At 44.6% G+C, this 27,160-nt stretch overlaps 1 protein-coding gene and 1 pseudogene across 1 annotated transcript in view; one reads left to right on the forward strand and one right to left on the reverse strand.

The window, feature by feature from the left end:
- Window position 1: 1 nt before the first annotated feature.
- LOC124019647 lies at window positions 2-1,400 on the reverse strand (annotated as a pseudogene).
- Window positions 1,401-1,976: 576 nt separating this feature from the next.
- Window positions 1,977-27,160, forward strand: part of LOC124019665 (glycerol-3-phosphate dehydrogenase, mitochondrial-like) — a 28,527-nt gene continuing 3,343 nt past the window's right edge. The window contains 17 exon segments of the mRNA XM_046335071.1: window positions 1,977-2,077; window positions 3,842-3,954; window positions 7,405-7,576; window positions 7,957-8,081; window positions 8,368-8,465; window positions 14,523-14,686; window positions 16,833-16,997; window positions 17,085-17,164; window positions 17,166-17,230; window positions 17,446-17,639; window positions 18,996-19,130; window positions 19,599-19,774; window positions 20,716-20,847; window positions 21,127-21,285; window positions 23,259-23,371; window positions 26,451-26,529; window positions 26,669-26,767. Of these exon segments, the coding sequence (XP_046191027.1) occupies window positions 3,853-3,954; window positions 7,405-7,576; window positions 7,957-8,081; window positions 8,368-8,465; window positions 14,523-14,686; window positions 16,833-16,997; window positions 17,085-17,164; window positions 17,166-17,230; window positions 17,446-17,639; window positions 18,996-19,130; window positions 19,599-19,774; window positions 20,716-20,847; window positions 21,127-21,285; window positions 23,259-23,371; window positions 26,451-26,529; window positions 26,669-26,767 (2,058 nt within the window). The 5' untranslated portion in view covers window positions 1,977-2,077; window positions 3,842-3,852.

Below are 27,160 nucleotides of genomic sequence, written 5' to 3' on the forward strand. Positions count from 1 at the left end.
TGGTGGGTGATCCTTGGCTAGGAGGCGACGGTGCTTGGTTATCCATAAAGTGATGTCCGTGACCGAGCTGGAACGAATAGGGGAACCCACCCTGTGCTGTTTCCTTAGGGAGCTGGAACCAAAGATGCCCTGGCTCTCCAAGCCATGATACCTGCCTGAGGTATCCGGGTTCACGGACACCTGGAGGGACCCGTCAAATCTCATCTGGCACGTCGACAAAGGACTACCGGTTTGGGAATGCTTGAGAGAAACAAGGATAATCTGGATATGGCATTTTTCCGCTGCTCCATTCTGTGCGCCACCGCCAAGTAGTCCTGGTGAAAACTGTACAGAGATCCAGAATCATCCCACGCATGGCTGGGTGGACTCTGGAATGTCTGTGTGTGTGGAGAGGGGGACTTGTAGTAAACGGACCCGGAGGGAGTGACCATTTCATCGGACTGGTGCGGCTGGTGGTGGTGACTCTGCTGGTGGTACATGGGGATGTCCTCAACTTTGATGGATGACTGCTCCCCAGATGGGGCATTTGGAATAGACAAGGGGTTTGACGTCATAGTTCGAATGGTTACAGTAGCTGTCCACGAAAACACCGACATTTGGAAGATTGGTGATAGTGGCTGATGTGATTTCTGTGTTGGTCAGGTCCATGCTAAACTTGACAAACTCGGGCGTTAGGAAGTCGCAGTTATGGCTGTGGTGCTCTCCAGCGGCGTGGAAGCTGCTTGTGCTCTGTTGCGAAGCGGGACTAGCTCCCTGAGGCGACGATCCGCACTGAGCCTGGACGCACGGCATAGCTGCTATAATGAGAGAGGGAGACATAGTTATATAAATCGATCTCATTGTCAAGCCACAATCCCATCCAATGCAGATGCATTGCAAGTAAATTAGAATATTTGCGTAAAAGCGCACGAGACTTATATGATTAGCCTATTCTGTCACCACTCTCTAGAACAAGTGCCAACAGCAAAAGCATTGCATCTATAATAGGCGCAACGTCTCCAACATTAGTTGTGGTCTTACCTTCAGTTGTATGACTATTTTCAAAGACACAATGCCCGAATCACTTCCTGGAGTTATGATAATATCCACTCGATGTTGCTCCCTGCTAAAGAATTCGAAAAAAATCGGTCACAAAAATTGACAAACCTGTAAAGATATTAATTTATAAGCAGGTCATTACTTTCTGATCACATTAATGTTATACTGTTGAAAACAAAATGTGAATTTTAAGACAATTAAACCAATACCTTAAACTGTCACCCGGTGCACAATACATAATACATACATTTAGAGGATTACATCTTCTCCGCTGTATCCATATCCAAGTGCAAATGTAGTATTGTGAAGAGAACGGGGCAGATGGCCATGCACATCCCCAACTGGCTACTAGACTGGCCGCGGTTAACACTGACAATGTGCCTTTGTTTATGTGGCTCGGAGTCGGAATACCACTGCCCACGTGCCAAAGACACTGGACGTCATCGAGCATTACGCGCACCAATCCCTTCCAAGGATGGATGTTTCAGATACTTCTGTAAACGCACGATAGCGTACAGAATCTAATAGAATAGAATAGAATGTTTATTTTTTTTTGACATCATCATACATGAATGATAAAAAAAAAGCATCACATAATAATACACATGAACGCATATGGGTTGACGAAATGCCTGATGAAAGCATTGCAAAAAAAAACAAATAAGAATCTCACCTCAATTCACAACTAACTTAATGATATGCATAGTTGCATTTACAGCAGCCTACGCAAAATATAGAGGTATGTACGAAGATACCAAACAACAATCATGTAAAATAATGACTAGGGCTGGTGACACTTGTGGCACCATAGTGACCCCGCACTATTGAGGATGGGGATTCCTGAGGAAACGTTGTGCATTTTTGCCCTTCACTTACCTTATTATTATAGCAACGCCCTCTCCAACCTGATTGGATAATTGTGTAATCCCATTGGTCTACCCATATGTCAGTCAACTAATCTTTGCTTCCTGGTTCTCCTGGCTGTCAGAGTTGTATCACCGTTCACCCGGCGTTATCATCAATTGAACATAGAAAATCAGTAAGTGAACGATTTAGAATACATATTTGTGCCCTTTCTTTCTTGTTATATTGATAATATGAAAAGTTGAGTGACTGGCAGCGAGCCAGACAATATCATGGCGAACGTCAATGCGGCATTATACGTATTGCTAGAACCCTCTCACCAGTGCACCTTCAACGTTTTCTGTTCTGTTTCTGTTAGGATGATGATACGGCATTCTGTTTTATTTGACACCCTTCTATAGAATAAAAGCACTGTGAAATACAGTTATATTTACTTCCTGTTGCATTTGCATTGGATAACAAGTATCACCGAAATGGGGATGGATTGACTTTTTTATTTTTATGTAACGTATAAGAATTGGAACAAATGCTAAGTTAGTTTGTCCTCTAAATTCACGTTGTCGTTTTTTGTGTAAACACTCGGAACCTTCATATGAGTTGCTGTCACTGTTCTTGCATGTGTATTTGTTGTCATTAACAACAAGTCTCAAGCTAAAATGTTGTATTAGAGGGATTTACTGTATGTTATGTGGATGGTGGCGTATGTATCTCGCGTGATCATGTCTCTAATTCATGTGGTTCCCTGCGTAATTTCTTCATTTTCTGTCATTCAGTTGAGGAAACGGCTGCTGTCATGTGGGATTTGGCCCTGGTGTATTACGTTGGAGATGTGTCACCAGGAAGTAATGCCATTCTGAAACCAATAATGTATTTGTCTCTCTGCGTGGGCGAGGCTGTGAGACCCCTCCCCATTCATCCCCCCTATACTTAATCATGCTGAGTATTAATAATAAAAACAAATAATACAAAAATATGTTTTATTTTCACGAAAACTGGATAGGTGCAGTGAAATGTGTTGTTTTACGGGTCAGCCCTAGTAGTACAGAGCGCCTTGCTTAATCTTCCGGTTACTGGGGTAACTCTAACTAGTACTGTAGGCTACCTGCCGCACTCTAGCACATTCACTGGATCAACACGACGATGTCATACTACATGTACTTTTTTTCTTATTATCATATATTTGATTTTATGATTTTCCTACCTACATTCATGACAGATAAGAAAATGACAGACATTTTTAAAATTCTCCTCATCTTATGAGGGAAATCATTACCTCTGGCCTAGTGAAACAAGAGCTGCTGGTGTGCATGCTTACACCACTATGATGTTTGCTCAGTTGTAGATTAGAATATATTGAAAAAAAAGTATTTTAAGCAGATTGTCAGAATGATGGAGAGAAAGTGGCCATCATGTCACGGCACCTGAGTGGGTGAACCAGGTGTCGTCTTAACTCCCGAGTGGCGTAGTGGTCTAAGGCCCTGCATCTCAGTGCTAGAGGCGTCACTACAGACCCTGGTTTGATTCCAGGATGTATCACAACCGGCCGTGATTGGGAGTCCCATAGGGGCGGCACACAATTGGCCCAGCGTCGTCCGGGTTAGGGGTTGGCTGGAGTAGGCCGTCATTGTATTAACTGACTTGTCTAATTAAATAAAGGTTGTAAAAAATAATTAACTGTCAGACAAGTAAGAATGTTAAAGAAAAGTCAGCAGTCATCCAAGTGTCTCACACAGACACTCCCAGGGCTCCCACACTCTCCTCCACTACTTCAGCCTGTGAATCCCATGCCCCCCTACCCCCACCTTGTCCCTCAGCACCTGGCCCTAGCCGATTGGCTCTTTGCCCTCCTGCCACGCCCTCTCCACATGATCACCTGTCATGTCATTGCAATATAACCCAGTGTGTCTAACTCGGTCCACTGCTGTGTGTTGTGCTGCAGGAACAGCATCAATGGCGTTCCGGAAGGCCTTGAAAGGGACAGCTATCATCGGGACCGGGGCGGCCGCTGCTCTTCTGGGCCTATCACAACTGTCGGAATACAGAAAGACACAGGTAGGCCTGGGACATTGAGATGATGTAGTGGGTTGCATTTCACACAATCTGCTTGTGTTTTGTAAACTTGTTTTTCTCATACTTGTATGGATTTTGAGTTTGTATGCTGCATTGAGGACAATAACATTTTCTAATCTCATCTTTATGTTGCCAAGGTTGTGGTAAGTCTGTTTCTAAAGTCAGGACCTGTAAATTACACCTCAGAGTCCCTCTGCAGCAGGTTATAGATAGTACTGAGAGTGGGAGAGCGTCTGCCAATGGCAGGGCAGGCTCCTGGGAGTCTACTAGGGAATGCTGGGACAGCATCTGACAATGGCAGGGTATGCTCCTGGGAGTCTATAGGGAACGCCCATCTGGGCAGCAGGTTGGCATTTATTGGGATGACTAATGTACTGTAGGCAGCTCTGCAAAGTGGTCACTAGCTGGCACACACCTTAACCATAACCTTAACCACACTGGTAATGCCTAACACTAACCACACTGCTAACCCTAATGCCTAACCCTAACCTTAAATTAAGACCAAAAAGCACATTTTTATTTTCATGCATTTTTACTAAATAGCCAATTTTGACATTCCAGCTGGCCTGTCTCGTGGAAATGGCTCAGTTCTGCCTCCAGGACAAGATTCATGACAATAAACGTCAACCTGCATCTGGGCATGTCTTATCTAGACTGAGGAATGTGTTCCACTTTTATTCAAGACTATGCTGCTCAGATAGGACTGCTGTGTAGAGTGAAGTTGACCTGAATATGAAGACCTTCAATGGGACTTTAGCTGTGTAGAGTGAAGTTGACCTGAATATGAAGACAGTCAATGGGACTTTAGCTGTGTAGAGTGAAGTTGACCTGAATGTGAAGACAGTCCATGGGACTTTAGCTGTGTAGAGTGAAGTTGACCTGAATATGAAGACAGTCAATGGGACTTTAGCTGTGTAGAGTGAAGTTGACCTGAATATGAAGACAGTCAATGGGACTTTAGCTGTGTAGAGTGAAGTTGACCTGAATATGAAGACAGTCAATGGGACTTTAGCTGTGTAGAGTGAAGTTGACCTGAATATGAAGACAGTCAATGGGACTTTAGCTGTGTAGAGTGAAGTTGACCTGAATATGAAGACAGTCCATGGGACTTTAGCTGTGTAGAGTGAAGTTGACCTGAATATGAAGACCTTCAATGGGACTTTAGCTGTGTAGAGTGAAGTTGACCTGAATATGAAGACAGTCAATGGGACTTTAGCTGTGTAGAGTGAAGTTGACCTGAATATGAAGACAGTCAATGGGACTTTAGCTGTGTAGAGTGAAGTTGACCTGAATATGAAGACAGTCAATGGGACTTTAGCTGTGTAGAGTGAAGTTGACCTGAATATGAAGACAGTCAATGGGACTTTAGCTGTGTAGAGTGAAGTTGACCTGAATATGAAGACAGTCAATGGGACTTTAGCTGTGTAGAGTGAAGTTGACCTGAATATGAAGACAGTCAATGGGACTTTAGCTGTGTAGAGTGAAGTTGACCTGAATGTGAAGACAGTCAATGGACTTTAGCTGTGTAGAGTGAAGTTGACCTGAATATGAAGACAGTCAATGGGACTTTAGCTGTGTAGAGTGAAGTTGACCTGAATATGTCAATGGGACTTTAGCTGAATATGAAGACAGTCAATGGGACTTTAGCTGTGTAGAGTGAAGTTGACCTGAATATGAAGACAGTCAATGGGACTTTAGCTGTGTAGAGTGAAGTTGACCTGAATATGAAGACCTTCAATGGGACCAACCCTGATCATAAAATAGCTTACTTTCTGTCGCAACTTGCCATAAACTGCCTTATGAAGTGGTAAGATGGACTTTAGCTATGTGACGTGAGAAGTTCTTATGCCTTGTTTCATTTGTGTAAAAAATAAAGAAGGGAACATGACTTTTGATGTTTGTTTAGTACAGTGAAATAATCAGCACTATTTTGGTGACTAACAAACAAAAAAACACTGAGGAGGAATGGGAGTCCTGATTTTATTTCATTATATTTCATTTATTCAAATCTGATGAAGCTCATGTGGATCATATAACATAGCATCTGAAACTCCAGGGAACTGGACAAAATACACCTCCATGATGTTTCCATGGCGATGCATCACTTGATATTATTAATAGGGCAACTGCTGTGTGAAAAATCATTAGACTGGTCCCAGATCTGTTTGTGCCGAACATGTTTGACATGATAATGACTATATTGACAGCACAAACTGATCTGAGACCAGGTGACCACTGCATCACTGTAGACCTGGGATTGAAACAGCCAAGGAGTTGTGTGGGTAACGTTAGAAAGAGAGAAACGGGTGCATCTCTTGACCTTTGAACCTAGTCAGCGCCACAGATATAAATACGTCTTACAGTATATCTTCTATTTCAATGGTCTGTTATTACTAGTGACATACCAGGTCACTTGTCTAAAGCATCAGACCCTTTGTGTGACCCTTTGTCCTAATGTGAACCTTTATTTCTGTATCCTGGTATAATATCTCATCCCCCTCACCTTCCTCCCAAACAAGAATAAATGGGTAAGCAAAAGTGAAACACCTCCGAAAAAATTATAATAATCTGCAATCAGGCATGCGGACGACAGAGGCCATCACTAACTAACCCTGGAGAATCTACTGCTAATTGGATAAATATGTCTGTTTGGTCTCCTCTGTGACAAGGGCACAATCTCTTTCTCTCTTTCAAGCTTGCACGTTTTTTTCTGTTTTCTGGCGGTGGGCGATTGGACATTTGCATGACATCCACTGTCTGACTGACTCCATGTACTCAACGTGATTGCAGGGCAGAATGCCACTTAATTGTCTGTGGGTGTTTTAAATATGCACGTCCATGGAAATAGACACTAATTATTTGATCTTGTTTGCTGTTACGGCCCTAAATTACAAATGCCCGTGTTTCATTCACAGATTTGCAAGTCAAATGGACCAAGTGGCATCGCAGCAGCTCGATGTAATCATTTAGAGAATAAAATGCTAAATAGAAAATGAATCAAATGTTTCATTACGACAGCCATGCTTAACTTGCTTGTCCCCATGATCCTTGAGTTCAGAACAGACTTGATTTGACTTTGTTCTATTTTCCCTGAGTTCTTTTGTGCTTTTGCAAATCAGACACCAGGAATCATTGTTATTATCTAAGTACTGCAAGCAGGGGTCTTTCTGTATGAATAGGATTGTGGGTTACAACCCTTACCGATATGGGTACCTGATGTTGCTGTGACCATCGATATCTATGGTTGTGACAATGTTGTTGTGACAATGTAGACACATCTATCCCAGAGGAGATTATCCAGGCTTTAAGACATTTCTTTATGCTTTTACTAATCTCTGAACCCAGAGCCAAATCTTGATTATTTTCACTTTCACAAAAGAGAATGCCTTCACAACAACAGATGTAACTGTGCCTGTCCTGCATGTTGTCCAGGCACGGCTGGCGTACGTAGCGGCGGAGGGGGAGTTAAAGCAGCCGTTTAAAGATGAGCTCCCAACCAGACAGGCTCAGCTCTCCACCCTGCAAGACACTGAGGAGTTTGACGTCCTTGTCGTAGGGGGAGGGGCCACGGGCTCCGGATGTGCCTTAGACGCTGTCACACGCAGTGAGTCCCCATGAACTGCACCATTTTGGAAAACCTTTTTGGTTGGGGTCAATTACATTTCAATTTCAATCAATGTGCAGGAGAGTCGAGCCTATTCTTCTCTCAAAATTACGAGGCCCTCAATGCAATATGCATGCTTTGCCATTTTCCCTTCATGCATATTAGACGACAGGAGAAGCACATGGAAGTCATAACCTACCAAATGCCTCCTGAATAACTCTGACTCTGAGGGTGCATCTGAAATGGCACCCTATTCCCTATATAGTGCACTACTTTTGACCAGAACCCTATGAGCCCTGCTTTAAAGTAGTGTGCCATATAGGTGATATTTCAGACTGTCTAAATCCTGGTCTTGTCTTGATTTGTCTCTGCTCTCCTAGACCTCAAGACTGCCCTGGTGGAGAGGAATGATTTCTCATCGGGGACCAGCAGCCGGAGCACCAAGCTCATCCACGGGGGAGTACGATACCTCCAAAAGGCCATCATGAAGTTAGATTACGAACAGGTAAACGGCTTGTTTTTCCGATGCTGCCTGACAGTTGGTTCCCTCTGTGATCACATTGCTTTGTTTTCCCCAGTTGTGGACATTTTATCATTGAAAAGAGATTGAGAGGTTGGAAGATTCAGAGGGTTGTAGGGCACTAGGTGTTTCCCATAATCCTTCCTTGGTCTGCTATTGTGTGAATGCTACGGGTATACTCCTACTCTTCTACCAACAAGTACTGTGTTATGTGTTAGATGTTATCCACCCATTTTACTGACCTCTGAACCCCTCTTTCCCCCGTTCTCAGTACATGATGGTGAAAGAGGCTCTCCACGAGCGCTCCAACCTGCTAGACATCGCCCCTCATCTGTCTGCCCCACTACCCATCATGCTCCCTGTTTACAAGTAAGACACGAGTCCACACAGTTAGTAGAATGAGTGTTATACCCTGTCAACTGAAAATGTTCTGAGTGTGTGGTGGTTGTTTAAAACATGTATACACATTTTAAAATGTTCAATCGTATAGCCAGATAGCTAGTTATACCAGGTGTATTTACATATTACCTCTAATGGTTACCCTCGAATGGTTACCCTCGAATGGTTACCCTCGAATGGTCACCTCGAATGGTCACTGACTTTAAGTCACTCTGGATAAGAGCATCTGCTAATTGACCAACATATAAATGTAATGGTTGAATGTACTCTGTCTACTGGGCTGGTATAAAGATGTTGTACTGTCTGTTTATAGATGGTGGCAGCTGCCTTCCTAAATCAAATCAAATCAAACTTTATTTGTCACATGCCCTGAAAACAAGTGTAGACCTTACTGTGTAATGCTTACTTACAAGCTTACTTACGAACCAACAGTGCAGTTCAAGAAGAGTTAAAAAAAACATATTTACCAAATTATCTAAAGTAAAAAAATAATAAAAAGTAACACAATAAATGAACAATAATGAGGCTATATACAATAAATCAGAATATACAATAATGAGGCTATTATACAGGGGATACCGATACAGTGTGGAGGCTATATACAGGGATACCGTCAGTGTGGAGGCTATATACAGGGGATACCGATATATACAGGGGATACCGATACGAGTCAGTGTGGAGGCTTTATACAGGGGATACCGAGTCAGTGTGGAGGCTATATACAGAGTCAGTGTGGAGGCTATATACAGGGGATACCGATACCGAGTCAGTGTGGAGGCTATATACAGGGGATACCGATACCGAGTCAGTGTGGAGGCTATATACAGGGTGGATACCGATACCGAGTCAGTGTGGGCTAGGGGATACCGATATACAGGGGATATATACAGGGGATACCGATACCGAGTCAGTGTGGAGGCTATATACAGGGGATACCAGTGTGGAGGCTATATACAGGGGATACCGAGTCAGTGTGGAGGCTATATACAGGGGATACCGATACCGAGTCAGTGTGGAGGCTATATACAGGGGATACCGATACCGAGTCAGTGTGGAGGCTATATACAGGGGATACCGATAGGCTATATACAGGGGATACCGATACCGAGTCAGTGAGTCAGTGTGCGTGGTTACAGAAGTAATTTGTACATGTAGGTAGGGGTGAAGTGACTATGCATAGATAATAAACAGCGAGTAGCAGCAGTGTACAAAACAAATGGGGGGGTAGGGGGTTGATGTAATAGTCTGGTGGCCATTCAATACATTTTTCAGCAGTCTTATGCCTTGGGGGTAGAAGCTGTTAATGAGACTTTTGGTCCTAGACTTGGCGCTCTGGTACCCCTTGCCGTGCGGTAGCAGAGAAAACAGTCTAAGACTTGGGTGATTGGAGTATCTGACTGTTTTATGGGCATTCGTCTGACACCGCCTATTATAGAGGTCCTGGATTGCAGGAAGTTTGGCCCCAATGATGTACCGGGCCGTATGCACCACCCTCTGCAGCGCCTTACGGTCAGATGTGGAGCAGCTGCCGCACCAGGCGGTGATGCAACCGGTCAGGATGCTCTCGATATTGCAGCTGTAGAACGTTTTGAGGAACTGTTGACCCATGCCAAATCTTTTCAGTCTCCTGAGGGGGACTGCATAGGTTTGTAGTGCCCTCATGGACCATGATAGATCGTTGGTGATGTGGATACCAAGGAACTTGAAACTCTCGACCCGCTCCACTACAGCCCCGTTGATGTTAATGGGGGCCTGTTCGGCCCGCCGTTTCCTGTAGTCAGGAAGTCCAGGATCCAGTTGCAGAGGGAGGTGTTTAGTCCCAGGGTCCTTAACTTAGTGATGAACTTCGTGGGCACTATGGTGTTGAACTCTGAGCTGTAGTCAATGAACAGCATTCTCACATAGGTGTTCCTTTTGTCCCGGTGGGAAAGGCACAGAGTGGAGTGCGATTGAGATTGCGCCATCTGTGAATCTGTTTGGGTGGTATGCAAATTGGAGTGGGTCTAGGGCAGTGGTTCTTAACCTGGGTTCGGTCGAACCCCAGGGGTTCGGTGAGTCAGTCTCAGGGGTTCGGCGGAGGTGAAGACACACACATCCGACTCATATGATTCGTGATGGCACGCCCCGCTTGGCCATCATTGGCTTCAGGTGATCACGCTACATCGCTTGGCCTATCTGTGCTGCAGGGAATTTGGTGCGCTCAGTAGTCGACTTGTGATTTCTTTCTTAATATTTTAATCCCTTCATACTTACTATGTCGAGCAAAAAAAGAAAGTGGTCGGACAAATATGTACAATATGGATTCACATGTATAACGGAACGTGATGGGAGTCAGCGTCCTAACTGCATGATTTGTAATGCCAAGTTGAGCAATTCTAGTCTAGCACCGGCAAAACTAAGAGAACACTTCCTTAAGCTGCATGGAGATGGAAAATACAAGAACACACGCTGAATTCAAGGTGAAGAGAGCCAGATTCGATGAAAAGGCTACTCTGCCTGTTTTCGGCTTTGTACAACAAACCGATCCTCACAGCATGTACGAAGTAGCTTACCTGATCATAAGGCAGGGCAAACCACACACCATTGGTGAAACACTCATAAAACCAGCTGTGTTAAAGATGGTGAATATCATGCTGGGAAAAGAGGCGGAAGTTAAGTTATCCCAAATTCCTCTTTCAAATGACACCATCAGCGACAGAATAGAGGACATGAGCAAAGACATCTTGGCTCAAGTAGTTGCAGATCTGATTTCAAGTCCGGCAAAATTCAGCCTTCAACTCGACGAAACCACAGACGTTTCCAATCTAAGCCAGCTTGCTGTATTCGTGCGCTATGTGAAGGACGACGTGATAAAGGAATATTTTTTTATTTTGTAAGCCTCTTACAACAACAACTAAGGCATCCGATGTGAAGAAACTTGTGGATGACTTCAAAGACCACAATCTTTCGTGGGATATGGTTTCTGCAGTTTGTTTGGACGGAGCTCCAGTCATGCTGGGAAGAAAGTCTGGTTTTGGTGCGCTAGTGTGGTGCATCGGCTTTCACATCATTGTTACGCATTGTATCCTGCACAGGCATGCGTTGGCATCAAAACGTATTAAAAATTGTAGTGGAATGCGTGAACTATGTGCGAACTAGTGCTCTGAGGCACCGCATCTTCAGTGAGCTGTGTAAAGAAATGGGCTCTGAATTCGAGGTACTTCTGTACCATTCTAACGTTCGGTGGTTATCCCGGGGACAGGTACTGAATCGTGTTTTTGCCGTGCGTGTGGAATTAGCCCTGTTTTTGCAAGCGCACCAACATTGTCATGCAAATTGCTTCAAAAATTCGGAGTTCATTCTCATTTTAGCGTACATGGCTGATATCTTCGCAGCTCTCAATCATCTCAATCAAAAGATGCAGGGCGGTGGAGTCAACATCATCGAAGCGGAGGAAAACCTGAAGGCTTTACAACAAAAGCTACTGTTATGGAAACGACGAACAGAGAACGATAACCGCACACTTTCCCCTGCTGGACGACTGTGTAAGTAAGATCGAAGATGTATCTGGAATCGGAGTCATTTCTGTACCCGCGGAACTGGACGGATACTTCTCTACAAGAGAGTCATATCCAGCATGGGTGAGACAGCCGTTCACGTTTAGAAATGAAATCATTGAAATTCAGCAGAGCCAGGTTCAACAGCAACTCTTCAGAACAACAACGCTTTCAACGTTTTGGTGTCAACAAATGGTAACGTACCCTGTTATTGCCAAGAAAGCTCTGGAGATTTTCACACCGTTTGTTACAACATATCTTTGCGAGCAATCCTTTTTGAGGATGCTGGACATAAAAACGAAGAATAGGAACAGACTTTGTTGCGAAAATTACATGAGTGGCACTTGCCAATGTGAAGCCGCGCATTTCTGAACTGGCCTCTGAAAGGCAACAGCAGAAGTCACACTGATTTGCAGTAAATATTCATTTATGTTTTTGTGTGAAAATCATGTTTGGATGATTTTGTTCTTTGAACACCGTGATGGTGATGCACGGTTCATTTTGTGCACCAGTAAAATATATATCTATGTTTTGAATTTGAAAAAATCATATTTTATTTTTCCAATTAAGAAGGGATCGGTGAATGCGCATATGAAACTGGTAGGGTTCAGTACCTCCAACAAGGTTAAGAACCATTGGTCTAGGGTATCCGGGAGGATGCTGTTGAAGTAAGCCATGACAATCTTTCAAAGCACTTCATGGGCTACCAACGTGAGTGCTATGAGATGGTAATTATTTAGGCAGGTTACCTTCACTTCCTTTGGCACAGGGACTAGGGTGGTCTGCCTGAAACATGTAGGTATTACAGATTCGGTCAGGGAGAGGTTGAAAATGTCAGTGAAGACACTTGCCAGTTGGTCTGCGCATGCTTTGAGTACAAGTCCTGGTAATCCATCTGTCCCCGCGGCTTTGTGAATTTTGCCCTGTTTAAAGGTCTTCCTCACATTGGCTACTGAGAGCGTTATCACACAGTCATCCAGTTCAGCTGGTGCTCTCGTGCATGCTTCAGTGTTGCTTGCCTCGAAGCGAGCTTACAAGGCATTTAGCTCATCTGGTAGGCTTGCATCACTGGACAGCTTGTGTCTGGGTTTCCCTTTGTAGTCAGTAATAGTTTTCAAGCCTTGCTACATTCGACGAGCGTCAGAGCCGGTGTAGTAGGATTCAATATTAATCCGGTATTGACACTTTGCTTGTTTGATGGTTCATCTGAGGGCATAGCAGGATTTCTTATTGGCCACCGGATTAGTGTCCCGCTCCTTGAAAGTGGCGGCTCTAGCCTTTAGCTCAATGCGGATGTTGCCTGTAATCCATGGCTTCTGGTTAGGATATGTACGTACGGTCACTGTGGGGATGTCGTCGTCGATGCACTTATTGATGAAGCTGATTACTAAGGTGGTGTACTCCTCATTGCCATTGGATGAATCCTGGAACATATTCCAGTCTGTGCTGCAAAACAGTCCTGTAGCATCCGCATCATCTGACCACTTCCATATTGAGCGAGTCACGGGTACTTCCTTCTTTACTTTTTGCTTGTAAGCAGGAATCAGGATAGAATTATGGTCAGATTTGCCAACTGGAGGGTGGGGCAGAGCTTTGTACGTATCTCTGTGTGTGGAGTAAAGGTGGTCTAGAGTTTTTTTTCCCCCTCTGGCTGCACATGTGACATGCTGGTAAAAAATTTGGTAAAACTGATTTAAGTTTGCCTGCATCAAAGTCCACTAGGAGCACCGCTTCTGGGTGAGCATTTTCTTATTGGCCTTATAGAGTTGGTTGAGTGTGGTCTTAGTGCCAGCATCGATCTGTGGTAGTAAATAAACGGCTACGAATAATATAGATAGTGTGGTCTACTGCTTATCATAAGGTACTCTACCACAGGCGAGCAATACCTCGAAACTTCTTTAATATTAGACATTGCGCACCAGCTGTTATTGACAAAAAGACACCCCCCCCTCGTCTTACCAGTCGTAGCTTCTCTGTTCTGCCAGTGTGAAAATCCCTCCAGCTCTGTATTATCCGTGTCGTTGTTCAGCTACGACTCGTTGAAACATAAGATATTACAGTTCTTAATGTCCGTTTGGTAGAATATTCGTAATCGTAGGTCATCAATTTGATTTTCCAATTATTGCATATTAGCAAGTAGAATTGATGGCAGTGGGAGTTTACTCGCTCGCCTACGGATTCTCAAAAGGCAGCCCGATCTGCATCATCTTTTCCTCCGTCTTTTCTTCATGCAAATGAAGAGGATCTGGGCCTGTTCCCAGGAGTGCAGTAAATCTAATCCCAGTTCTGATATCCAGAAGATATTTTCGGTCATAAGAGACGGTAGCATTATGTACATTATGTACAAAATAAGTTCAATAATAAGGTACAAACAACACAAAATAGCACAATTGGTTACAGGCATGTAAAACGTCAGCCATCCCCTTCGGCGCCATCTTAGATGAACTACTGGACTGGTAGAAAGATGTTGTACTGTACTATCTGTTTATAGATGGTGGCAGCTGCCATACTACTGGGCTGGTATAAAGATGTACGACCTGGTAGCTGGAGGCCAGTGTCTGAAGAGCAGTTATGTCCTCAGTAAGAACAAGGCTCTGGAACTCTTCCCCATGCTGAAGAAAGACAAACTGGTGGGAGCCATCGTCTACTATGATGGTGAGTATTTCTCATTATTATCTTCATTGAAAGGGCTTTTTAGTCCAGGAGTAGGTTTAGTCTGGATCCGGGTAACTGGTCCGAAATGTGTTACACTCACTGTAAGTCTCTCTGGATAACAGTGTCTCTGCTAAATGACTTAAGATGTATAAGTGTTGTTGGACATACCAACACTTCAGTCAGTAATACTCCGATAGGATGGTAATAACCGTCTCATTTATCAAGATGCTTTTCTTCTGTTTGCTAAGTGGGCTATGTCTAGGGCCGGTTTGCCATACATTAAGAATTCACACTGTTATTAAACAAAACAAAACTCATGTTCATAAAAATACTGCCTTTTTCCCAACAGTAACAAAATCATTTTTCTTTAGTGTGGGTGTGATTGAATGTGACCCAAGTCAACAACAAGACAAGAACAAGGCAGCCGGTGGCCATCAGATCTCACATGTCCATTGATGCCTGAACCAATGCGTCTGCGAGCAGCTTGTGCTCTCTATGTGCCTTGGGCCAAGGCTGTGTAGTGTGTGCGTGGCCTGGATTGGCACGGAGACAACCAATCAGATGTTCCGGCTCTATCTGGGTGGACTCTGTGCAGAGAGCGTCCCATTAGTTGACTGGAGGCCTCTCTTTTTCAAACCAACAACAGCCAACTCTGTGTCTGAAGGCTATCTGAATCAGTCAGTCTACATTTAGATTCTACTAGGTCTCTCCAAGAGTGGAAAGACAACCTCTTCTCTGAGGGGGATAATATACCAGGCCAGATACCTGAGCAACAGTTCATCACATTTACTCACTTGACTTTCTAAGGAAGAGTGAGGCATGCTGATATTTTTTTAGCATTCTGATATTTTTTTAGCATTTTGTTTATTTTAATGCATTTTGTTTATTGCTCATTTGAAATGTGCAGAACATATTTGTAGCTTAACATTTCGTCCAGGCAGCATGTTTGTGTGTGTATTGTCTCTGGGTGTGCTGACTGTCCTACAGCAAACAGAGAGAATATTCTGAGGGGTTTTGTGTTGGGTTGAAGCAGCATTGTTGGGTTGGTTTGTACCCCTCCCCCCCCCAGGAGGCTGAGGGGGTCTTTTCTCTCCAATTATTCCGTCTGGAACAATCACGGCCGTGACATTTCAAAAGCTGACCTTCTCTGCTACTGCGGCTCAGAGAAGAGGAGAGCAGTACCGTGGTCTGACTGCCAGACTGCTCTGTCTCCTCTTGTTCTTCACCCTGCCGGGTGGGATCTTAGACTTCACCAGCGTTACTCATTTCCCAGGAGACCAGTGTGGTCACACACACACACACCCACACACACACACAGAGACAGGAGTCCTCATTCTTACTAGTTCATTCTGCACAAGTGTGTAGTTGTATTTTTTCAGCAAGCAACCATAAACTGGTTTGTTGGACGTATCATATTTTGGGTTAACGACAGGGTCTCCAGTCATACCTTCTGCTGCCTAATGTGAGGCATCAGCCCAGCCAAGCACACCCCAGCCCCACGTCAGCCCACCCCAAGCCAGCACTGCACAGCCCAGCCCTGGCTGGCTGTCCCATCCCACAAGCTCCTGACTAGTGATTTGAGTAGCACCAGCAGGCATTGCTTAGGACCGGGCCTTGAGGGCAGCAATGAACCAAATGCCCCTGCAAGGGATTCCCACACATTAGATACACCACAGCCACACTGCACTTCAAAGGTCCGTTCCAAATTCTTGAAGATGCAATATTTAACTTTTTGGGCAACCTGACCAAATGCACATAGAAATGTGAGTTATAGATCTGTCATTCTCAGTGAAAGAAAGTCTAAGAAGCGGTAGATCTGTTCTGTGTGTGCTATTTCTATGCTTCTATTCTTAAGTTTAGTTTTTGCGTCTTTCTACTTTGGGTTTTGTACACCAGCTTCAAACAGCTGAAAATATTATATTTTTGTTTATGGAAAATATATTTCACAGCGGTTTAGATGGTACAATGATTCTCTACACTATAATTGCTTGTTTTGGCACATAAACTGGCTGACTTTTACAAATTTTTCACAACCAGGAAATGGCGGAACAATTCTGCATAGAGCACCTCTAAGGAAATCTTCCTTCTTTGTTTCTATTTCTCTTCGACCCCCTCCTATCCCCCCCCCCCCCCCTCCCCGCTACAGGACAGCATAACGATGCTCGTATGAACCTGGCGATCGCCCTGACAGCAGCCAGACATGGTGCCGCCATCGCTAACTACACAGAGGTGGTCCACCTGCTGAAGAAAACAGACGCAGGGACGGGCAAGGAGAAGGTCTGTGGGGCGCGCTGCAGGGACGTTATCACAGGTACACACACTTGTATGTGCACACACACACACACGAAGACACAGTATGACAGTGGTTTTTGACTGAAACAGTTATGATCTCTCACAGGAAATGAATTTGACGTCAGAGCCAAATGTGTCATTAACGCCACGGGACCGTTCACGGACTCTCTGAGGAAGATGGACGACGGGAAAAACACATAACATCTGCCAGCCCAGTGCTGGGGTTCACATAGTTATCCCTGGTTATTACAGGTACAGTACAGGGACAGCACCACACTGTCACACCTTCACTGTCACACCTTCACACCAGTTACATTTAGGTCATGAATTGAAATTCAACTCATGAATTGAAAATTGTAATTTATTTTTAATGAGGGAATTTCAATTCAGCAGCGCTGACCAACCAGGTCTTCCTAAATGTAGTTGTCATTTCCATAGCCCCTCCTCCCTCTGCCCTGTTCTTGTAGTCCTGACAACATGGGTCTCCTGGACCCGGCAACCAGCGACGGCCGTGTCATCTTCTTCCTGCCCTGGGAGAAGATGACCATAGCCGGGACGACGGACACGCCCACTGACATCACCGCCCACCCCATCCCCAGGGAGGAAGACATCAACTTCATCCTGAACGAAGTCCGCAACTACCTCAGCCCTGATGTAGAGGGTACGTAACCCCCAAACTACCTCAGCCCTGATGTAGAGTGTACGTAACCCCCAAACTACCTCAGCCCTGATGTAGAGTGTACGTAACCCCCAAACTACCTCAGCCCTGATGTAGAGGGTAAGTAGCCCCCAAACTACCTCAGCCCTGATGTAGAGGGTTTTGTACCCCAAACTGTCAGCCCTGATGTAGAGGGTAAGGCCCCAAACTGTCACCTCTGCCCTGATGGAGGGTAAGTGATGTCAACCCCCAAACTACCTCTGCCCTGATGTAGAGGGATGTCCTGGCAAGTAACCCCTGTCAAACTACCTCAGCCCTGATGTAGAGGGCACGTAACCCCCAAACTACCTCTGCCCTGATGTAGAGGGTACCAACCCCAAACTACCTCTGCCCTGATGTAGGTGTACGTAACCCCTGTCAAACTACCTCTGCCCTGATGTAGAGGGTACATAACCCCAACTACCTCAGCCCTGATGTAGAGGGTAAGTAACCCCCAAACTACCTCTGCCCTGATGTAGAGGGTAAGTAACCCCCAAACTACCTCTGCCCTGATGTAGAGGGTACGTAACCCCCAAACTACCTCTGCCCTGATGTAGAGGGTACGTAACCCCCAAACTACCTCTGCCCTGATGTAGAGTGTACAACCCCCAAACTACCTCTGCCCTGATGTAGAGGGTTGAACCCCCAAACTACCTCTGAATTGATGTAGAGGGGGGGGTAACCTGAAACTACCTCAGCCCTGATGTAGAGGGTGACGTGACCTCCAAACTACCTCAGCCCTGATGTAGAGGTCACGTTGCACAACCCCAAACTACCTCAGCCCTGATGTAGAGGGTGTCGTAACCCCCAAACTACCTCAGCCCTGATGGAGTGTATCTTAGCCCCCAAACTACCTCAGCCCTGATGTAGAGGGTACGTAACCCCATTAGAGAAACTACCTCAGCCCTGATGTAGGGAGGGTCAACTTTTGACATTTGACCTGTAACCCCAAACTACCTCAGCCCTGATGTAGAGGGTAAGTAACCCCCAAACTACCTCTGCCGTAGAGGGTACGTAACGTTGACTTTGAACAGCACAGTAGCTAGTAATTGTTGGAGATTGTTGAATTGTTGAAGTGCTGGAGACACTACAGGCTTGATTTTCTGATTGTTTAGCTTGATATGGTTTTGTCATTAGATGTAACACCTGTCCTGTGCCTCTGTGCCTCAGGTAATGATCTCTGTCATCACATGCAGATGAGATTCCCTGTGTTCTCTGACTGGTTCTAGGACCTGTGATAAGATGTGATCTGATGTTGTCATCTGATTTAATGGAACCTTGTGTGTAATACTGACTCTGCCCTCGCCCGGTGGTCCTCAGTAAGGAGAGGAGATGTCCTGGCAGCGTGGAGTGGTATCCGTCCTCTGGTCACTGACCCCAACTCTAAAGACACCCAGTCCATCTGCAGGAACCACATAGTCAACGTCAGCGACAGCGGCCTGGTCACCATTGCAGGTCAGTACCTACTCTAAAACAAGTGGTATCCTGATGACGTGCTAAACAGCTGTGGTAGTTTCTAGGTCCTTCGTAGCCGTCAATGGCTCTTAGCCTATAGACCTTTTCCTGCTCAAATTGGATAGGTCATGTTCTGTATTCTGTCTGGGCCTGTATCTAATAATAATGATCATCTGGTGGGTGTTTGGATTTGTGTGTATTATATGCATGTGTGAATTGGAAATGTGTTTTTGCATATCCCAACTCCTCCTGAGTGACCCTCAGCAAATAGGGCTAAGTGCCCTGCTCAAGAGCACATTGACAGATGTTTCACCTTGTTGGCTCAGGGGTTTGAACTAGCGATCTTTCGGTTACTGGCCCAACACACTAACCGCTAAGCTACCTGCCCCCCTATCGTATCTGGTGTGTATCTGGTGTGTATCTGGTGTGTATCTGGTGTGTAACATGTGGATGATCCCATCACCCCAGGTGGGAAGTGGACAACGTACCGCTCCATGGCAGAGGAGACCCTGGACGCCGCGGTTGCAGCCCACAGGCTGGGGGGCGGGCCCAGTAAGACAGTGGGCTTGGTGCTGGAGGGGGGCCAAGACTGGAGCCCCACCTTGTACATCCGACTGGTGCAGGACTACGGCCTGGAGAATGAGGTGGGGACAGACCCTTCCCATAGACATTCTGTCTTTAGCCACCATTTTGGATCTATAATACTCCCTTAGGCATTGTCAGTTGCACTATGGTTACACAGTCACTGTATATCATATATCAGAACATTTAACATTGGTTTACGGTTGGATGACCTAGTGTCCCAGGTCTAAATCAGTCCCTGATTAGAGGGGAACAATGCAGTGGAACTGGCTTTGCGGTCCAGAGTTGAGTTTGAGGGCTCTAGTCCAGACCAGTGTACTTCCCTTTCAAGGTTTTAGAAGTCATTTGTACCAGGTAGGAAAGCACTCCGCTTCCTATCTATGTTAACTTCTCATTAGAGAAAGCCTTCCACACCATTAGGGTGTTTTCTAGAATATTCCAAAAGGTCAGTGCTCATATTTTGACAGCATTTGACCTTTTGGTGAGAGAGCTAAGCCAACCATCTGAATAGCAATAACCCCTTGTTTGGTCCAAATGCAAGATAAATCCTAGACATAACTGTATCTACCCATCACCCACCTCAGCATATCCAAAACATTGGAGCTGTCTGCTGAAAGATCGTATCGAACCATAAGGAGTTGCCTTTGAACAGCTGCCTGCTGAGTTTCACAATACTCTCTCAATACTGTCTTTGGCAAAACGCTGTGAGTCATATTCAAACTCATGGGAAACAGAAAGGAAAACGCCTAACACTGCTGCTTATGTCCCCAGGTGATTTATTTACAACAATGTTTGTGCCCTTAGGTCTTCATGGGGCATATTCAAACAAAACCATTACCTGGGCTTCAATCAAAGTGTCACCCTAAACCTTGTTTGGTTGATTATATGACATCCACACAATGTCCTCTCACAACACAAGAGCAATGTCATTTTGTCTTGGTAAAGCCTTAAACAAGGATTGCTGTTTTGATTGAATAGTGGCCTGTTTCCCATCATTCCACAGGTTGCCCAGCACCTGGCAGCAACGTACGGGGGGAAAGCATTCGACGTGGCCAAGATGGCGCGCGTCACTGGGAAGAGGTGGCCCATCGTAGGGAATAGACTGGTCTCTGAATTCCCTTACATTGAGAGTGAGGTACAATATGTGTTCTGTTGAGACTACTACAGGATACTGCATCAGATCTGTAAAAGACCGCATGTTTATGTTCTCCTGATGCACACACACACACACACACACACACACACACACACACACACACACACACACACACACACACACACACACACACACACACACACACACACACACACACACACACACACACACACACACACACACACACACACATCATGACCATAGACTATTACGTTCTATTATCTAACCAATTGAAACACACCCCCACCCACCTTCCAGGTGAGGTATGCTGTGAAGGAATATGCCTGTACGGCCATCGACGTGATCGCCAGGCGCACACGGCTGGGTTTCCTCAACGTGCAGGCTGCTGATGAGGCTCTGCCACGCATCGTAGACATCATGGGCAAGCTGCTGGACTGGAGCGACAAAAAGAGGACGGTACGTCACACTGTTGTTCCTGTCTACTAGACTGTAGTTCAAATGACTGTCTGGCAGTGTTACAGGAACTATTTTAGAACACCTTTAAAATAACATATACAAACAACCAAATACTTTTTACCTTTTAAAAAGAACAACTTTCCTTAATATCCATTTTTAACTCAAAGATTAATTATTGCCCCTGTATTTCCTGTCCAGGAAAGACTTAGGACCTGTTTTAATCCAACCATTGTTTTAATGATTCAATGACTACAGTACATTCTCACTCAGTGGACTAATAATAATGTTTTGATTGAATAGGACCAACCCTAAATCCATGTGCTGTTAGTCAGCTTGTAGGAGCGCTGGCATGACTCATTCTCAGATTGCGGGAAGAAGGGGGCTGTAAAGACAAAGGGAATGAAATTAATGCCTTAGAGAACCTAAGAATCTGGAACTGTTGTTAGGTCAGAGTATAATAGTAGGATCTACGCCCTTCCTGGATTTCCCTCTCCAGGGTGTGTGTGTGTGTGTGTGTGTGTGTGTGTGTGTGTGTGTGTGTGTGTGTGTGTGTGTGTGTGTGTGTGTGTGTGTGTGTGTGTGTGTGTGTAAACCTTCCCCCAGTTCTGCTATTCCTGTTGTCCTGGTTTTTACAGGTTTATCACAAGATGCATCAGTTCCTTTTACTTAAGTTGTTGTTACATTGAGCTATGATCCCTTTTCATTAATTATTACTTAAATTAGTTATGATTAAAGTTCTGAATAATCTACACTGTATATATATATATACACACACACACAAAAGTATGTGGACACCCCTTCAAATTAGTAGATTTGTCTATTTCAGCCACACCCATTGCTGACAGGTGTATTCAATTTAGCACATAGCCAAGCTATCTCCATAGACAAACATTGACAGTTGAATGGCCTTACTGAAGAGCTCAGTGACTTTCAACGTGGCACCGTCATAGGATGCCACCTTTTTAACAAGTCAGTTTGTCAAATTTCTGCCCTTCTAAAGCTGCTGTGGTAAACTGTAAGTGCTGTTATTGTGAAGTGGAAACATCTAGGAGCAACAACGGATCAGCTGTGAAGTGGTAGACCACACAAGCTCACAGAACGGGACTGGTGTGTAAAAATCGTCTGTCCTCGGTTACAACACTCCCTACCAAGTTCCAAACTGCCTCTGGAAGCAACGTCAGCACAAGAACTGTTTATCGGGAGCTTTAGGAAATGGGTTTCCATGGCCGAGCAGCCGAATACACCCTGCGCAATGCCAAGCGTTGGCTGTAATGGTGTAAAGCTCACTGCCATTGGACTCTGGAGCAGTGGAAACGCATTCTCTGGAGTGATGAATCACGCTTCACCATCTGGCAGTCTGATGGATGAATCTGAGTTTGGCAGATGCCAGGAAAATGCTACCTGTCCCAATGCATAGTACCAACTGTAACATTTGGTGGAGGAGGAATAACGGTTCTGGGGATGTGTTCCATCCAGTGAAGGGAAATCTTAACGCTACAGCATACAATGACATTCTAGACGATTCTGTGCTTCCAACTTTGTTGCAACAGTTTTGGGAAGGGCATTTCCTGTTTCAGGATGACAATGCCCCTGTGCAAAAAGCAAGGTCCATACAGAAATGGTTTGTTGAGATTGGTGTGGAAGAACTTGACTGGCCTGCATAGAAACCTGACCTCAACTCCATCGAACACCTTAGGGATGAATTGGAACTCAGACTGCGAGCCAGGCCTAATCGTCCAACATCAGTGCCAGACCTCAATAATGTTCTTGTGGCTGAATGGAAGCAAGTCCCCATAGCAGTGTTCTAATACAGTGGAACGCTTTCCCAGAAGAGTGGGGGCTGTAGGAGCAGCAAAGGGGGGACCAACTCCATATTAATGCCCATGATTTTGGAATGAGATGTTCGATGAGCAGGTGTCCACATACTATTGGTCACGTAGTGTAACTTATCTTCACTACCATGGTTTGTTTAGGAGGAGCTGGAAGCTGCTAAGAAGTTCCTGTACCTTGAGATGGGCTACAGGTCCCGCTCTGAGCAGCTGACTGGGACCACAGAGAGCACACTGGACACACAGGAAGTGGCAAAGTACTCTACTTCCTGTCTACTTTACGCTCTACTTCTGGTCTACTGTACTCTCTACTTCTGGTCTACCTTACTCTCTACTTCCTGTCTACTCTCTACTTCCTGTCTACTCTCTACTTCCTGTCTACTCTCTACTTCCTGTCTACTCTCTACTTCCTGTCTACTTTACGCTCTACTTCCTGTCTACTTTAATCTCTAAGGCAGGGGTGTAAAACTCAATCAGCACAGGGCCATATTGAAAAAACACAATGAATTTGCGGGCCATACATAGCCAGTTATGTGTTGTTTAAAAAAACAAAAAATGTGTGCATACAACTGATCCAAACTAGCCATTGTTTTATTAAAATATGACCCTTTACAATACCCACTGATGTACATAGGATGCTGTACATAGCATTTTTAACAAATTAAAACAAAAGAAGAGCTCAGTAATATTTGTCCAGTCTTTGCTGCTATGCTTGCGAATGTGCATAATATGCTGCGTCCCTAATCAAAATGTTTTTAATAACAACAATGACATAAATGTAGCTAGGTTGTTGTAACATTAACTCTTAAAAACATGTAACATTTTTTTGCACGGCATGGATCACTGGTGCGGTTGAATGCAGCATTACTGTATGGTGCACTCAACATGTCTTGTAGATGAGTAGTCAGCCTAGGCTCAATCCAAAGATTAAGACAGAGACTGTTTAATTGTATAAAATACAAATCTTGAATGCATACGAGCAGCTGCAAGGTAGATCTGTCTCTGGTCGCAGTCAGGGAAGAACTCAAAGAATAAATGGTCAAATGTTCTTATATAGTGAGAGGTGATCATACAATCATATTGTTTACACAACAGATGTTTCTACAAGCAACAGTTCTGGAACACAATGGCCTTGTGTTAGGGTGAGACATACCAGGAGTCTACTGTATGAAAGGCATAACATCACAGTCCAACAGGGAATATATCCCTTGAGAAGTTGCAACAGCTCACCCCAAATTCTGCCGCCACGCTGTAATATGTCTACATGTTCCTCCTTTGCGTGTAGATTTGTCGCAGGTTTAGTTTTGGTTATTCATTGTCGAGCTTTAAAAAAACGAAGCCAGACTGCAAAATGTTTGGAGCCTAGCTAGGACTGTGTTATGTGTCTGTACACCTCTGCTGCGCACAGTAAACGAAAGCAATGCAATTGATGTTGGATTCACAGATGTGAGCGCATCAGGCTGTGATTTCATAAAGTAGATGACTCAACTGTTTATTCATTTATACTCACTTGTGTGTCCTATTGTCCTTTAGTGGTAACGTTCAGTATACCCACTTCTGAATCCTTTAGTAGTAACGTTCAGTATACCCACTTCTGAATCCTTTAGTAGTAACGTTCAGTATACCCACTTCTGAATCCTTTAGTAGTAACGTTCAGTAAACCCACTTCTGAATCCTTTAGTAGTAACGTTCAGTAAACCCACTTCTGAATCCTTTAGTAGTAACGTTCAGTAAACCCACTTCTGAATCCTTCAGTAGTAACGTTCAGTATACCCACTTCTGAATCCTTCAGTAGTAACGTTCAGTATACCCACTTCTGAATCCTTTAGTAGTAACGTTCAGTAAACCCACTTCTGAATCCTTTAGTAGTAACGTTCAGTATACCCACTTCTGAATCCTTCAGTAGTAACATTCAGTATACCAACTTCTGAATCCTTTAGTAGTAACGTTCAGTAAACCCACTTCTGAATCCTTCAGTAGTAACATTCAGTATACCAACTTCTGAATCCTTTAGTAGTAACGTTCTGAATCCTTCAGTAGTAACGTTCAGTATACCAACTTCTGAATCCTTTAGTAGTAACGTTCTGAATCCTTTAGTAGTAACGTTCTGAATTCTTCAGTAGTAACGTTCAGTATACCCACTTCTGAATCCTTCAGTAGTAACGTTCAGTATACCAACTTCTGAATCCTTTAGTAGTAACGTTCAGTATACCAACTTCTGAATCCTTTAGTAGTAACGTTCTGAATCCTTTAGTAGTAACGTTCTGAATCCTTTAGTAGTAACGTTCTGAATCCTTTAGTAGTAACGTTCTGAATCCTTTAGTAGTAACGTTCTGAATCCTTTAGTAGTAACGTTCTGAATCCTTCAGTAGTAACGTTCTGAATCCTTCAGTAGTAACGTTCAGTATACCCACTTCTGAATCCTTCAGTAGTAACGTTCAGTATACCCACTTCTGAATCCTTTAGTAGTAACGTTCAGTAAACCCACTTCTGAATCCTTTAGTAGTAACGTTCAGTATACCAACTTCTGAATCCTTTAGTAGTAACGTTCTGAATCCTTTAGTAGTAACGTTCTGAATCCTTCAGTAGTAACGTTCTGAATCCTTCAGTAGTAACGTTCAGTATACCCACTTCTGAATCCTTCAGTAGTAACGTTCAGTATACCCACTTCTGAATCCTTCAGTAGTAACGTTCAGTATACCCACTTCTGAATCCTTTATGTTATAACTTTTTGACGATCAAGATGACATTTCCTGTAGGCTACAGCAATGACTCGTTGGAACCCAAACTTGGCATGGACATTTAACCTACAACACGTTGAAACTTTCAGTCCGGTAGAAGATTTGGTCAGTGCCATTAGTGATGACATGTTACAGCGCATTGGCTGGCTCGTGTGTGGGTCCGTGTCACTTATAGTGCAGCGCATTGCAGCTGTACAGAAGCGGAACAAAATGAATTGACAACACAAATCATTGCGCAGGCCGGATAGAAATGTGTCGCAGGCCGGATAGAAATGTGTCGCAGGCCGGATAGAAATGTGTCGCAGGCCGGATAGAAATGTGTCGCAGGCCGGATAGAAATGTGTCGCAGGCCGGATAGAAATGTGTCGCAGGCCGGATAGAAATGTGTCGCAGGCCGAATTCGGCCCGCGGGCCTTGTTTGACACGTGTTCTAAGGAAGAAACTAACTGGATTGAGTTGGACCCCTGATATACCAAGGGTTCAATCTCAATCTGGTCAGTTGCTCCCTCCCACCTGACCTTCTTAAATCACTCCCCTTGAGATGTTGCCACGATATGAGATGCAGATTGCGTTAATAGCTCTGTTTGATTGACAGGTACACAAACCGGTTCCACAAGTTTGACAAAGACGGTAAAGGCTTCATCACCACAGTGGACGTTCAGAGGGTCTTACAGGTGAGAAACTTTCACAACTCTCTTTGGAATCTTTATCCATGAGTGCTGACAGGGCTCATGTAAACTGTGTGCAAAGGCCATTGAGCTGTGGCGTCATTTCCTGATATTATGCCTTGCTGGTCTCTCTTGCCCCTCCCAGAACATCAGTGTCCAAATTGATGAGAACGCTCTCCATGAAATCCTCAATGAAGTGGACCTCAACAAGAATGGACAGGTGGAGCTGAACGAGTTTTTACAGGTGTGTGTGTGTGTGTGTGTGTGTGTGTGTGTGTGTGTGTGTGTGTGTGTGTGTGTGTGTGTGTGTGTGTGTGTGTGTGTGTGTGTGTGTGTGTGTGTGTGTGTGTGTGTGTGTGTGTGTGTGTGTGTGTGTGTGCGCACGCGTGCATCTTCACATATGGTCTCTCCTCCCTCCACTGATAAGAGGACTCATTAATTCTCAGGCCCATGGTCAATATCTGCCCCCTCTCCCATCTCTGCTCTCTTTCTCTCTCTCTCGCTCTTTACCATGAGAAGCTGAACAAACAGACCAGGCTGGAGAACATGATAATAGACTCCTCAGGGAGAAGGATCAATTACCCCTCAGACACAGACACAGACACACACACACACAGACACACACTAACACTCGGCT

Source organism: Oncorhynchus gorbuscha, unplaced genomic scaffold (genome assembly GCF_021184085.1).
Source record: "Oncorhynchus gorbuscha isolate QuinsamMale2020 ecotype Even-year unplaced genomic scaffold, OgorEven_v1.0 Un_scaffold_646, whole genome shotgun sequence".
In the NCBI taxonomy this organism is placed as follows: domain Eukaryota; kingdom Metazoa; phylum Chordata; class Actinopteri; order Salmoniformes; family Salmonidae; genus Oncorhynchus; species Oncorhynchus gorbuscha.